The 14890-nt window shown below is 36.8% G+C and overlaps 2 protein-coding genes across 3 annotated transcripts in view; one reads left to right on the forward strand and one right to left on the reverse strand.

Moving 5' to 3' along the window:
• Positions 1–2496: 2496 nt before the first annotated feature.
• Eaf (ELL-associated factor) lies at positions 2497–8777 on the reverse strand. Of its 2 annotated transcripts, none has more exons than XM_074185821.1 (7): positions 8672–8777; positions 8470–8616; positions 8327–8419; positions 8099–8269; positions 6251–6506; positions 4181–4588; positions 2497–2625 (listed from the first exon to the last, which is right to left on the reverse strand). In XM_074185821.1, the coding sequence occupies exons 2-6, from the start codon at positions 8564–8566 to the stop codon at positions 4195–4197; spliced, it is 1011 nt and encodes a 336-aa protein (XP_074041922.1). In that variant the 5' UTR covers positions 8567–8616; positions 8672–8777; the 3' UTR covers positions 2497–2625; positions 4181–4194. The 2 variants fall into 2 exon arrangements, with proteins under 2 accessions (XP_074041922.1, XP_023018513.1); XM_023162745.2 differs by having other exon boundaries at positions 8759–8776.
• A 5787-nt stretch (positions 8778–14564) lies between these two features.
• Positions 14565–14890, forward strand: part of dsh (Segment polarity protein dishevelled) — a 59980-nt gene continuing 59654 nt past the window's right edge. The window contains 2 exon segments of the mRNA XM_074185810.1: positions 14565–14709; positions 14712–14829. Of these exon segments, the coding sequence (XP_074041911.1) occupies positions 14664–14709; positions 14712–14829 (164 nt within the window). The 5' untranslated portion in view covers positions 14565–14663.

Here is a 14890-nt window from a genome sequence, read left to right on the forward strand (position 1 = left end):
TTAGACGATTCAGATTTTATTTTTTTGTAACTAATGAAGTGATACAGACTTCAGAAACGTGACCAGTCCTGTTGCATAAGGTACATTTGAGTGAGGCTTGTTCAGTGTCCTACTAATTCAAGGTTATATTTGCGACTGAGTCACCTATTTGTACCTTTATTTTCTAGTTCTTGGAGGGATAAATGAACGTTCAGGATTTCTGTGCATTTATGAACAGATTGGTGTGAACTGTTGATATCAACTGTTGAAGATGATGTTGAAATTGTTTTCTAGTCAATTTTTTGAGGATCAATTTTTGAAGATTCGAGCGGAATTACTTTGAATGGTTTGATATTAGGCTGAAGTAATTGTTTACGAATACTATTAACGTATAATCCACGAATGAATTGAGCTGTCAGGAAGATTTCTGCAACTGATTTCTTGCACTCGCATGTGAATTCACAATCACTTATATTACCCTTAAGTGTACTTACAAATTCTGGAAATGTTGTTCATTTTGATAGAAATTCTGGAACCTGCTTTTGTAATTTAAAATTGATTCTTTCTTGTCAAAATTTTCGAAGTTAGCTAGAAGTATGATATTCATCACAATTTCTCCCTTGCTTGATGATTCACAGTTTGTCTGACTCTATGAACTTTGTAATTGAGAGAAGAGAGTAGATATTGCAGTTTGAAATTTCATAAATTCTGTTGTGCGTCCATTTTGAAATTTCATAAATTCTGTTGTGCGTCCATTTTGAAATATTTCCAATTCACCTTGTAGCCAAAACTGTTGCGAAGTTTGGTATTTGATCTGATTTACTTATTAATAACACTTTCTAAACAAATATATGACGTTCTTTTTGGTGTTCTTTCTAATTGACATTTCTTTGACAACTTGATAACTTTCAATTTTATAGAAATTAGTGTCAACAAATTTTTTACTCGATTCTTCAAATTGGCATGTTTTTTGTTTATGAACCGCTAGAAATGAATCAATGAAACTTACAAAGTACAATATAACAGTGAAAACCGCTACCATTTTAGAAATTAGAACACACAAATACATAGACAGCAGACAAATGTTCTCAAAATGATTGTTTTCACTTAGCTTAAAAATGTCGAGGAAAATATAAATTTTTAAACAATGAATTGCAATGGACATCCATGGAGCGTGATGGAATTCCCCCGGTTTATGAAATTGGATTTTCTCTCGATATCATTCCACACTTCTCAATTTATTTCTTTATACTGCAGAACAATATTCTTTATCAATAGAATTCTGCTGACTGAACATTTTTTAACAATGGTACATTTGGTTCGTTGGTGACTAGCATTTTCGTGGAGGAGAGCGTTCAATTTCTTAATAAAAACATGTGTTTTATTGCTGTGAGTCATCTTGTTTGAGGAGAAAAAAAATTCAGTGTAAAAAGTAGCAAAATCTCATGTAATTCAAACGGGAAATGTATGGTCTATGGGGCATGGTTTAGGTAGGTAACTTGAAAATTTTCTTTCTGAAAAACTAATCTCTCCTAAAAATATATTCCCTTCAATGATCAACTGAACATTCTGAAGTATTATTTGTGAAATAAGTATTTATTTCTGTTTTCCATTGCGTTGACTTCGCTGTGAATCCTTGAACTGCCATGAACCGATTTGAATAAATGAAATACTGGATGTTAAGTGAAGCCTAATGCAATACATAAGTGAAAACCACACCTAAATCGGTTGAGCCATTTTTTCAGAGTAGTAGCGTGCACATACAGCGAGCAGTTACAACTAATGAACTTCACATAAATTTCCAACAGTCCCACAACATATAAAGAACTTCACAATATTGCTAAAGCTATAAAGTTCCAATCATTCGCTTATATTATAAAAATAAACATGGGTTGACAGAAGTGCCCCCAGCCATGAAAGACCCGAATAACGCTCAGCAACGCAGTACATTTAACAACCTTTGCGTCCTGACGTACCCTTCATTCAGAACGAGCTCTGATTTTTTGACGATTTCTCTTGACAATAATAAATCCCTAGATTCCAGATGAGTTTTTCATGCATTGATTCTAATGTTACTATAACAACACCATCATAGAAAAACCTTTCGATGCCCTTATATCATCTTTATTACCAAAAGTTGAAAGAAGCATTTATAGACATACTTGTCGAGTTACTCCTTTCTTGAAATCATAAAAACCTCCAAGAGTGATTTTGCCTATGCAGTTAAGAATTTTACGAACATCATGATGCCACATTTCAGTAATGTTCATTTAAAAAACACCAACCTTCAGAACATTTCCATATTTTTATTCATACCCTTCAGTGTACCTTATCACTTGGACAAACTTTACAGAGTATACAAGTATCCTGTAAATATTCATTAAGAAAAGAGAAAACTGAATGGATTATGAAAAGAAAAAGAAAAACAGTTGCCAAATATGAAATCAATCAGTTTTAATTTCAAAAGATGATAAAAAAGACTAAATAAATTTTCTCTTCGATAAATGACAAAAACAATAAGTTGCAGTATTTTATTACTGTAAATATAATACATATAGTTTTCTTATAAACATTAGATATCAATACCATATAAACTTTGCCACATTGTCATATTCACAAAAATACACAGGAGAGGTTGTACAGCATCTGAAAAACATATTTGATTTATTAATAACTTCAATTAGATAAAGATATTCAGTTAACAATGTGGGTTTTTCAATTTGTTTACTAGTGCTGATAAAGTAAATTAGAGAGAATCCGTGTCGAGGTGTAATATTCTCCAGTAATATTCATTACTACACCAAAGGTTCCAAACAGTGCATCACAAGTAAATTAAAGAGAACAAAATCTAGGCTGGTTAGCCATGATCGAAGTGACCTGGAACCCGAAGTACCCATTTTACTGTCCTATCAAAATGAAATTGTGAATACCTTGGAGATGGGAGTCCAGATTGACTCGATCTATGCGGAATACTCAAAGGCTTTCAAAAGGGTGAACCATTTTCTCATCTTTAAAAACTAGATTTGCTTGATTTCCCAAATTGATTATATCGGTTATGCAGTTAACTTTCAAATCGTACTCAGCATGTGAAAATTAATAATCATATTTCTAGTGCAATTAAAGTAACATCAGGAGTCCCACAGTGATCTCGTTTGGACCCACTTCTATATAATTTATATATAAGTGACCTTGCATCTCATTCTACCTCTAGCCAAAATTTATTGTTTACAGATGTCAAAATAAATATGCATGTAACATCTCCGAAAGAGTGTTATGAACTTCAACAAGATAAAATAAATTTCATTATTTCGGACTTCCATTGTCTAATATAATATAATATGATTTGAATTTCCTGAAAGAACAAATAAAATTGAAAATTAAAATGAATAGCTGAAAATAACAATTATATTGAGCAAAAAAAAACTGAAATTAAATTACAATAAAATAAAAATTTCAGAGATTTCAAATCATATCATATTAGACAATGGAAGTCCGAAATAATGAAACACTGTCAACCACCTTTGAAGATAAAATAAACTTATATGAATAGTCTGTTATGAATGATCTCGTATTAAACCTGGATACATGATTTATTATTTATTTCTCTGAATCTAAACACCCTCTTCATTTCACCTACGAATTAAATGGTTTAATTTTGAAACAAGTAGACAACTTCAAGGATCTGGGTGTCATTTTCGATAGCCAGTTAAATTATATTCCACATAAAAATACTATAGTAGGCAAATCATACAAAATGTTGGGATTCATGACATCATCACATTTGTACACAATTACATTCTCCTCTTGAATTAGTAACTGATTCCCTCAGGTAATAAATGCTTTATATGTTTAATTATTGGAAGTTCCCAGTTCCTCTTAGTAGTTATCTAATCCAAGGAATTATCATGCCTTTTAAAGTAAGTATTAATTAATTTCTTGTCAGGAGAAGGTAACTGCTTAGCATTAAGTAGTTATATTCACACTGTGTGAATCGTGAAAAACTTGTTGCTGCCAGTAGAAGACCATTTGATCTATCAGTAACACCCTGCACGTAGTACAGAGGGTTTGTTTACTGATAAGGGTTTAAATTACTTGGTACTCATATTGTTAGAGTGAAATGATGTTTCAAACTTAAAAATATCATTAGCCCTCAAGACCAAAAATGATTTAATAAAAGTAAAGATGCATATCATTGACTCACCCTTCAAAAACACATCAGTCTGAGTCAGAACCGCTTTCAGACAGACATAAATCATCATTGAGCAACCGAGTATCTATCTTCATTGGGCTAGGATTCCCATTGCTGCAACCATTTGGTTTCATGTTTGTATTTTTATTAGTGATAGTGGTATCTTCTTCAGAATCTGAGTCACTATTGCTACTTGATGAGGAAGAGTCAGTGATTTCACCTACACCATTATTCACTTTTTGCAGTGGAACTGCTGCTGGTACAGGCCATTTTTCGGTTTGAGGGCGTTGTGTTGTATATTGTGATGGTCGAGAATTCTGGGTGTTTGCTATAGGAGCATTTCTAGAAGAAGGCCTCGGGTCTGAGAAGTCATCTACTCCAATCATAGGAAGGCTGGCAAGAGTACTCTGGTTATGCGATCTGAAAAATTGGAATTTTGTTTAAGATTGATAGACAGTTCATTAATCTCTGCAATTCATTGAGATAAGTCTAGTGGAAGTCAGTAAAAGCAATATGAAAATGTTGAATAAAGGACATTAGGTGGACATGGGGGACCAATACTTAACAGTATATAGCTATATAGCTGACTATTACATTAGGACACATTGTAAAATTAATTTGAGACTAGTAAATAAGGCAACATTGTGAAATTAATTGAAGACACTTAAGACACAGGTACCTAGTAGAGGATTCTATGCTGTAAATAAGGATGACATTGTATGTATATTTAGTTCAATCTTCCTTTTGAAGATGATCACTTGGTGATCAAAACACGTTTCGAGGTGTTAAAATAACGGTTTGGTGTTGGGATAAAACTCAAGTAATATTCAATTATGTAGTGGACAAAAATGAATGGATTCAAGTTTTCACATACTCCCCGACTTTTATGACTCAAAATACACCTTCATGGAAATTTTTCATCTTTCTAACAAAGGAATTTTAAATCTAAAGAAATGAACTTTAAACCTTCAAGCCAGTCTCGGATATACCTACACAATAGGTTGAATGGACTGACACCTATCAGAAAACAACTACTCCACTGGCTAATACAACGAACGGCGTTGGATTATATCCGACAGGCATCAGTGTAGGAATCTTCACAAAAAATTTCCTGCATATGCAATTGGCAATACAACTGAAAGAGTCGACCTTCAATTTTGGAACGGGCACACTTGCAGACAGGTTGCTCAGAAAACAACTACTGCTCTGACTAATACCACGAAGGGCGTTGGATTATATCCGACAGGTGTCAGGGCAGGAATCTTCACAGAAAATTTCTTGCATATGCAATTGGCAATACAACTGAAAGAGTCGACCTTCAATTTTGCAACGGGCACACTTGCAGATCGGTTTCGAGCTCATTAGCTACTCATCAGTGCAAGATAGTGACAATCATCGACCTAAAGTTAATGATATTCCATAATTGAAAATCTGAATTCTTTCACAGTATTTCATTCCTTTTTCTAAGTTGGAGCGAACAACAAAATGTCACTCCATCTAGTGGACGAGGTACTAACCAACTGCACTTTCTTGCACTGACGAGTGGCTAATGAGCCCGAAACCGATCTGCAAGTGTGCCCGTTGCAAAATTGAAGGTTGACTCTTTCAGTTGTATTGCCAATTGCATATGCAAGAAATTTTCTGTGAAGATTCCTGCCCTGACACCTGTCGGATATAATCCAGCGCCCTTCGTGGTATTAGCCAGAGAAGTAGTTGTTTTCTGATAGGTATCAATCCATTCAACCTACTGTATAGGTATAGCCAAAACTGGCTTGAACGTTTAAAGTTCATTTCTTTAGATTTTTTTACTGCCAGTTTTCAAGCATAGCCCACTGACTAATAAGAAAGGAATTTTAGCACTTGGCACTGCCAGGTGTACCTAGTATCTATAATTGTAAAATTATCATCTAACAAAAAAATTATTACTTCAATAACCCAATGAGGGTTGAATATTTTTTGGAAATGAATGAAAAATCATAATTTAATTTTAGGTTTCAAATCTGTTAATCTGTTAGGCAATGGCAGTTCAAATCTACAATATTCCTGAGACAAATAGACACTAGATAATGTAAAATAACTTACTCATTAACATTACTATGTAGATCCCTCTTGGGGCTCTTGACAGGATGACCTGGAGATGAGTAACTTGGACTCGCATGTAACGGTGAATGTTTTGGCACCAGCTGAGTTATTTGTCTGTCAGCTCTTCGACTGCCACTCGTAACCTTCGTTTTGTTAGACACACGGTGTCCTACAATAGCAGGGGGGGTTTGAGACCTCAATGGAAGACCTTTTGTAGAAGTGTTACCAGATCTGTTGTTTGGGTTCAACCTATCAGCTGAAAAATAACAAATTTCATAAATACAAATACAATACTTATGAATTGAAAGTGCCAAACAAAGTCGTAATACCTCAAATTGGTTTTCACTTATAGAAAAAGTGAATAAGTGTTTTAACCCTAGTCGGTAATAAAGTTGTTGTTGCATTGATTTTCTTGTTGTGAGGAACAGCTGAATTAGAAATTTGATTAGAGTAAAAATATTGTGTTCTATCCATCCTACACTGGTTAGTTTAACAGGTTATGGGCCCAGAAAACGTTTTGGTGTGAGAAAGAATTATTACATATAGTATTTTTTGAAAGTTTGTAAAAAATAGTACATATGAAAATGCCTGACACTTCTATTGGTACAACTGCACTTCCCATCTTTGAAAAGTTAAAAAGGAAGGTAAAACTACCTGAATTAAAAATTCCAAATGAAGAATTGCTAGCAACACAGTACCAGGGTATCCAGAAGAAATTACAGAATACATTTCGGACAAGTTTTAATCTTCCTCTTTGAAGATGATCACTTGGTGATCGAAACACGTGTCGAGGTGTTAAAAATAACGATTTGGTGTTGGGAAAAAACAGAGACACAACTATTTTAATTAACTGATTATTGAAGTGAAGATTGTTCATTGTGTATGAGTTTTTTTTTGAATGGGAATTATTATTTTTTGGGAAAGAAAGCTTTTGGCTTTCTACTACTCCATCTTGATACAAAAAAAGGATGAGGGAATTTTCCAAAAAAAAGGAAGGAAGTAATCAATTTGAAAATAAGTAACTCTATACATGGATGTGTAGATCATGCAAAAAAGTTGCATGATTATTATGGAATTATTACATTTGAATTTTCAGTAGATCTAGGTTGAACTTTGAATTGATAAACCATATCAGTATTTGATACGATGTCATTTGGTTGGTTGTATGTACACAACCAGATATAGCTTTTGCAACTTTTGCAACCATACCAATGAGCACTGGCTTTCAGCCAAACAAGTATTGGATGCTTAAAGGAAACTACATAAATGTAAAAGATAAAGTTTTAGAATTTTGTAGATTAGTGACTGGGCAAATGATTCATCAGATATCAAGTCATACACAGGATTTGTATTCAAATTGGCAGGTGGTCCTGTCTTATGGAAATGATGTAAACAAAAAAGGGTAGCTCAAAGATCAACACAGGCTGAACTGAGGCAACTGAAGGTGCAATCTATATATAAAATTTGCTTGAAGAATTATTTAGAGGTGAGAAAGTCTTTTTAATGAAGAAACAGACGATTTGTATAATGACAATCAGAGTCTCAAATGTGTTGTCAACATCTATAATCTAAAAGAATGAAATATGTACAGTTGAAATGCTGTTTTGTGAGGAAACATATTGAAAATAGAAATACCAATGTTTCTAATTTATCAACTGATGGTAGAGAGTTTGTCCATTCATTCAGAAATTTTGTTGAAGGTCTAGGATTAGAGGAAAAGGTATGTGTTTTATTTGTAGTTAATCAGTAGCCTTTTGTGAAATGTTTACCTGTGTTTCTCATTTATTCTTAATATATGATATAAAAACATTTGTGGTATCAAGGGAGTGAACTGAAACCTTAACTCACCCTTTGATGCTTGTGGTTTACTATATTCACTCCTAGTTTTCTTGACTTGAATATTGCAATTCAATTTTTCTATAGTGATTTCACCAGTCGCCCTATTTATTATAAGGACACATTCCTTAGTGTAAGGCTTCTGGGATCCTTTGAACACTGTATGTGGAATATCAGCACCATCTGGAAAAAATTATGTTTAAAGAATCTTTGATATTTTGTAGAAGTTTTTTCATTTACCTAAATGTGGCACTGTTACAGTAACCTGATTCACTCCTGGAACTTCTACATTAGCTTTTTTACTGGTATCCACAGAGGCAGGTTTGAAATCATCTACAAGAAACTCTCAATTAAACAAAACTCAAGACTTTCATTTGACTTACATTTAAGAGTGTGGAAAGCTTTCGTTTTTGGATTGGTAAAGCTCTGTCCTATTTTGAGTTCCCTTACTTCATTTCCTAAACCTAATTTATCAGCCATATTTCACTTATTTAAACCATATAAGGTTAATTTCGAAATATTAATAGGGCCTAAAAACAATTTCGAATTAGCATAAATAGTAGTTTTACCTAATTAGTCACTTGCATGATTAAATATTTGACTAATCCTTAATTAAACTCTAAACATATGAATATTAAGAACACACGTATTGAAAACAAAATATTGACCTACTTGTTGACATTTGACATTCAAAAAACCTAAAATCAAAGTTATTTTTAGCGTCACTTGCACGTCAAACCCGATTCAACAAATGACAAATGAACTTAACCAGGTCACAGTATTACAGAACACTGTAACCAGGGAAAACCTATCTATCACTGGTATCTATTATAACTGATGCAAATTCAGAATACTTTATTAAAAATACAGGCAGACAGGTAATTGAGGAATTACCAACAAACTGAGCACTTACCTAAGCAGTATTGCCAATATAAATGTCAACACAAATGAGTGAAATGGGCCAGGTGAGGATGAAAGTTCTGCATTTAGGCTCTGCAAATGTGCCAATTCATTTTAAACGTGTGCAATTTACAATTAGATTGGTATTTGCATTGTGGCTTGGATTTGAGCACACAGTGGACAGTGATTAATGAGTCATTGATCACTGATGTCAGATGCTTTCTTGATTTAGTTATAATATTATATTGTTTTCCTACAAACAATCGATTTTTAAAATTTTATCGTGTTAACCACCAAATATATTCAATGGTTGGAAGGCAAGAAGCATCTCCACTGAGTCATCAACGACTTCGAATGTGCGTGTCATATCATCCGTTTCTTAATATACCATGTTTTTCGAAACATTTTATACATCGAAATAGGTTTTGAACCGAAACAAATTTGACTCAAACCTGTCAACATTATTGTTTGTGTGTGTGTAGATTGCTCAGTGTTGTGATATTTTGTGTTATATAGATAGATACATTTACTTCAACAGAGTATTTTATAATCTTTCATAGGAGTGGCAGAATATTTTTGTCTGAGAAATACGTCAAAAGGGGATAAATTCAAAATAAATAGCTTCATGTTTCGAACACAATTATAAACATTTCAAAATGTGCGTCATATTTTGTGTTGAATTGTATTAAAAACGAATTAAAAATGGATATATCTTGTAATATAAATATACTTTTGTAAGATTACATACGTGATATTTGATAAGCTGAATACATAGATTTTTATGTTAATTATTATGAGATATTATACGATTATTATAATTTTCGATAACTATCTACTGTGTATACATAAACAATAATGTATTGTATGAAATATTTATTAAAATAAGATGATAGTATTTTCAAAAATAAATATAGAATGTAACAAAATTTTCCAACAAAAAATCTACAACAAAAATTTTTATTAATCAATGATTTAGGCCATTCGCCTGCGGCTCGTGGCCGTAACTTCACCTAGTAAATAATGGCCATCATTATACGCATACTATTGTGAGTGTTATTGTTCTGACACACACTTACTAATACGTTAGTTATTATTTTCAACGCTAATAAATATGACATTGGAGATTTTTTGGATACCGTGGACAAGTATAAAGGAACCAGTATCCAAAAAATCTATTCGTATCTGTAGAGTAGGGAGGGTGAGTGTAGGCCCACATCACTTAGGCCACATGTAACCCATTGTACAGCCTCCCAAGGAGAAGGAGTTGTCCTCCTAGGTCATCATCCATCCTGTCCCTTCCAGGAAAGTGGACAGATCTCTGGGAGACATCTCCTTTATATCGGCAGGTGTATGCCAAGACTCGCTGAACACACACTCTCTTATTGACGATAACTCCGGACATTCGCATAGGACATACCTGACAGTTTCATCTTCCTGTTCACACATCCTGCATATATGTGTGTCCCCCAGCCCCATTTTGTGGAGGTTTTTCCTAAGTTGACAGTGGCCAGTCAGAAATCCTACTATTCAGCGTAGATTTTTCCAGGTCATCGCCAGATATTTCTTCGGCGCCAGCTTCCCAGTGTCGCCCAGAGTAATCCTGGCAAGATTGCATCATTTGATTTCATCCCATCTGTTTAGGGGTTGAGTGTGGGTGTGATGTTTGGCTAGTTCCGCAATTGTTGAAGTCATCAGGCCGTAGATGCCACGGGGTCCTAAAATTCTTAGTCCAGCCGCTTCCTTGGCTGAAGAGTCGGCAATGCGATTACCTTTACTCCTGTCTTGCCCTTCAGCTCACCTCAGGATAATGTTATTATCTACCGAGGCTTTGGCTAAATTTTAGTACTAGCCTCAGGGCTAGTACTAGAGTGACACGTTGTCTGTTCGGGGCTAATAGGGCTTGTCTGCTATCAGTGCAGATTGTTCTGTTTGGATCGCGCTGGTATTTCTTCCTATTCCCCACTTAATCCTTAGGCTTAGTGATCTGGAGTACACCCCACATCCTGAGCCTTCTATGGTTTTTGAGCCGTCTGTATATATGCGTATAGCATCTAACTAAGTGTTCTGTTTTATTTGTATTTTGTAGGGTTTATTAAACACAAACCTGGGTCCAATTGCATCACTGTTTGCCTGCAGCAGAGGTTGCGCAGTAAGCGTTTCTCGCCATAGGCCTCAATTGACCCATTCCTACTTCGAGGTTTACACCAGCCGTGCGCAATCGTAACATGGTGATTAACGCAACTTCCTTAACGTACAGGTCCAGAGGGGTCAGACCAGTAATTAATTCCATTTCCGCGGTTGATGTTGTTCTCATGGCTCCTGTGACGTTTAAACAAGCCAGTCGCTGTATTTGATATAATTTTTGGATGGTCGTTGCTTGTAAAACTTTCGGTCCCCATGCAATTGCTCCGTACATTAACATTGGTCTTATTATTGCAGTGTAGATCCAGGTGACCGCACGGGGTGAAATACCCCATGCGCGTCCCATTGTCCTCCTACATTACTCATAAGCCACATATGCTCTTTTTGCTCTACTCTGTGGGTGAGAGTTCCATGTTAGCTTCCCGTCGAGGATAGTACCAAGGTATTTCACCTCTTCAGAGAAGTTTAGTTTGCTTTTGAAGATTTCGGGAGGTTTTAAGCCCGATAAACTTTTTTTCCTGGGGAAAAGGACCGTCTCCGTCTTTTTGGAATTGATCGACAGTGAGTGTTCCTTTCACCATGTTTCTATTAATTTGAGCGTATCCTGCGCTCTATCGCACAATGTGTTCACAAATTTGCCGGTCTGCAAGATAACTATGTCATCTACATATGCAATTGTGTAAAACTGAGGTGATTAATCAGGGTATCCAGAACTATGTTACAGAGAATGGATGATAAGAACCTTCCCTGTGGACATCCCATCATGACTAGTCCTCTCACTGTGATGTCTTCTACATTGATACTTATTGCTCTACTGGAGAGCATCTTGAGTATCCATTCTCCTACTGCCAGGGGTACATTCCTGAAGTGTAGTTGCTGGGTAATTGTTGGAAAGGTTGTTTTATCAAACGCTCCCTCGATATCTATAAATATACCCAGGGTGTATTCTTTGCTGTCCAATGATCTCTGGTGATGATACTGGGAATTTACCTCAGAGCTAGAGAGGCTCTGAGCTCCTTTTAAGAGTCCTGAGATTCTGGCTTACCGCTTACCAGCGGTGGTCTAACATAGAAATATGGTCCGAGACTTGCCAGTCCTGGATTTTGTTTGATATTTTGGCTGTCGTTAGCGTGATATCTATTAATGTTTGACTACGGGCGTTAATAAATGTCGGCTCCATGCCTTTGTTTAAGATTGTTAAATCTTTCTTAATTATATATTCATATTGATATCCTTGCTACCCCAGCTCAAGTGGTGAGAGTTTGAGTTGCAATCTAATATAAGCTCCACTCTCTGGTTGAGGCAGTGATCCACTAGTCCCTCTATTTTTCTGGTCGGTGGAAGGGTGGCTGCATCTAAAGGAAGGTACACTGATGCGAGTATCAACGCCATATATTTGCCTTTTCCATCTGGACATTCCACTTTAACCGCAGTTAGGTCGGAGGTGCTGAATTGTGCGATCGGAAAAGCTCTGTGATTCCTAGGAACGTAAACAGCAGTCCTAAGTTGCTGATTGCTTGGTAAGCTGAAAATTTGACCAGTTAGGCTACTGAAAGCAGTAATTTTGGTCTTTATTATCCAGGGCATCTGGATCATAGCTATTGCCAACCCCAATACATCAAGGTGTCGACATAGTGTTGCCGTCTTTTTGTGTTGGAGATTGCATTGTATTATTTTTTCTCCAACGTACTTGCCCATGATGAGACAGTTGTTGGATTTAAAGTTACTTTTAGAGGTCCATCTGCTCCCCACTAGGGGGAGGCGGCCTCGCTGTTTTTGGGTGGCCTCCGTCAGGTCATCGACTGTCATCTTTTCAGATTCTTCTACTTCCTTTTCGGGACCCATGGTGGCCTTGAGGTCAATTTCCACTTTAGGTGGCTAGATTTCTAAAGACCTAAGTGCACCATCTTGCTACCATCAGCTCAGGGTTTTGCGCCTTCAGCCGACCCAGCACCATCTCCTTTTCACCGGATGTCGTCTTGTGGACGTCCTCCGGACGTCCACAAGCTTACCAAAGCGAAGCTTTGGTACACACACTGACGACCGCAAGTTTTGCTTCTTCCCGCGGCTTAATAATCATTGTCGCTTTCTTCAGCCTCTCTAGCGCTACGTCGTCATCGCAGACCACGCTGATGATTTCTTCGGAGTATGTCCACGACTTGAACGTGGGAGGTTTGCTGTTGCTGCTGGAGACGAAGAAGACAATCTTGTCCAGGTTCTCCAGCAATTGTTTTTTGATGAGACTCTCTTGTTCTGCGATAACCTTACCGTACGGGTCGTTAGTCTTATCTATGATGGCAACCTTGAGGTGTCTCACGGCGGCCTCCACGAAAGTTTTGGAAGGTGCAGCGACATTATTGTCGTTGCGCGGCTCCTTCAACGTTATTGGAATTCCTCCGTGGAGGTGCTCAAGTGAGGGAGCTTTCCTGCAGGGGCAGCCTTTCTTCAAGGCGGAGCTCTTGGCGCTCGCCGCAGGAAGTGCCTTGCTGTTGGAGGTGGAGTGGAAGAGGAGGAGGGTGCACTTATAGTTGCTGTCATTCCTGCCTATTTCGCTCTTTACTCGTTTTGGCCTCGGCGCCGTAAATGCGCTTACGCCTTGGCCTTTGTGTTGCGTCACGAGGTGATCTGCTATGTCCAGACTCATTCTGAGCGGTAGATTGGGGTGGACATTTCTGTTCATCCCCAGACACTGCCATAGGTTGAGGTGAGCATATCTGTCCAGCCTCGGGACTGGTTTTTGTTTTTTTTTGTTGTATTCATGTGTGTTCCCACGAGTATCAAGGGAAGAGTTGGTCACCTCTGGCAGAGCCCCGCATTACCAGAGGAAAGCTGATGAGGTTTCGCCCGGTTTCCCAAGGGGATCGTTCGTAACCGCATATCACCCTGCGGCCATTCAGCACGATTCCTTACACCTTAGCTTAGGTAGGTTGGTCCACGGTTGCATGTTTCGCTGTGGTTTTTGGGTAGTTTCAGTTCCCCTCATCCTACTTATTTCTGCCACTGACCAGGAGTCCGGCGATCTCGTCCGTAAGGCCACATTGACTTCCCGGACAGGGCCCCCAGTCCCCTGGCCGTTCCCTTAGGGACCTAGGGACGCGCCCAATAGATAGCCCAACCCACGGGTCCAAAAAATCTATTACACTCTTCAAGAATTTAAAACATTTTGTTCAGCAACCTTTTAGTATTTCAGATATTCTGACACTTGTTAAATCACCGGAAGATCAAATGAAATATGTAGGAACAGTCTCAAAGAAGAGTTTCGTTTTTTATAAAAAATGCGTCAAATGATAGGAACATTTAAATGGGATGCAAAACGTATTTACCTGTCAAATGTGTGACCGTAGATGGGTTTTGTCTTGAATCCTAACACAGAACATCTTATGGCAGGTATTAATTCTGTGCTTTGATTGGTTGGTGGGTGGGTATATGGATGCAAATGCAAAGAGATAAAAGATAAAATCATAATTATCTCCGCCATGTTGTGCAGAAGTGTTTTGCTACTGTCAAATTAATGGATTTCTGTACGAATTAGTGAATGAAAATGGAAGAAACTAAAGTTATTTATCATATAGACGATGAGGAAACCCGTATTTAGTTAAAATTCCTATATCACCAGAGAAAGTAACACTATCCGATTTTAAAAATGTTCTGAATAGGCCCAACTACAAGTTTTTCTTCAAATCAATGGACGATGATTTTGGGTATTTACATTTGATTCAATGTTATCAATAGCTGTCGAATTAGAAATTAGATTTCGATTAA

The sequence above is a fragment of the Leptinotarsa decemlineata genome, unplaced genomic scaffold (assembly GCF_025532065.1).
Source record: "Leptinotarsa decemlineata unplaced genomic scaffold, Ldec_3_MD MMD2_tig00078346_RagTag_RagTag, whole genome shotgun sequence".
NCBI classification, from domain to species: domain Eukaryota; kingdom Metazoa; phylum Arthropoda; class Insecta; order Coleoptera; family Chrysomelidae; genus Leptinotarsa; species Leptinotarsa decemlineata.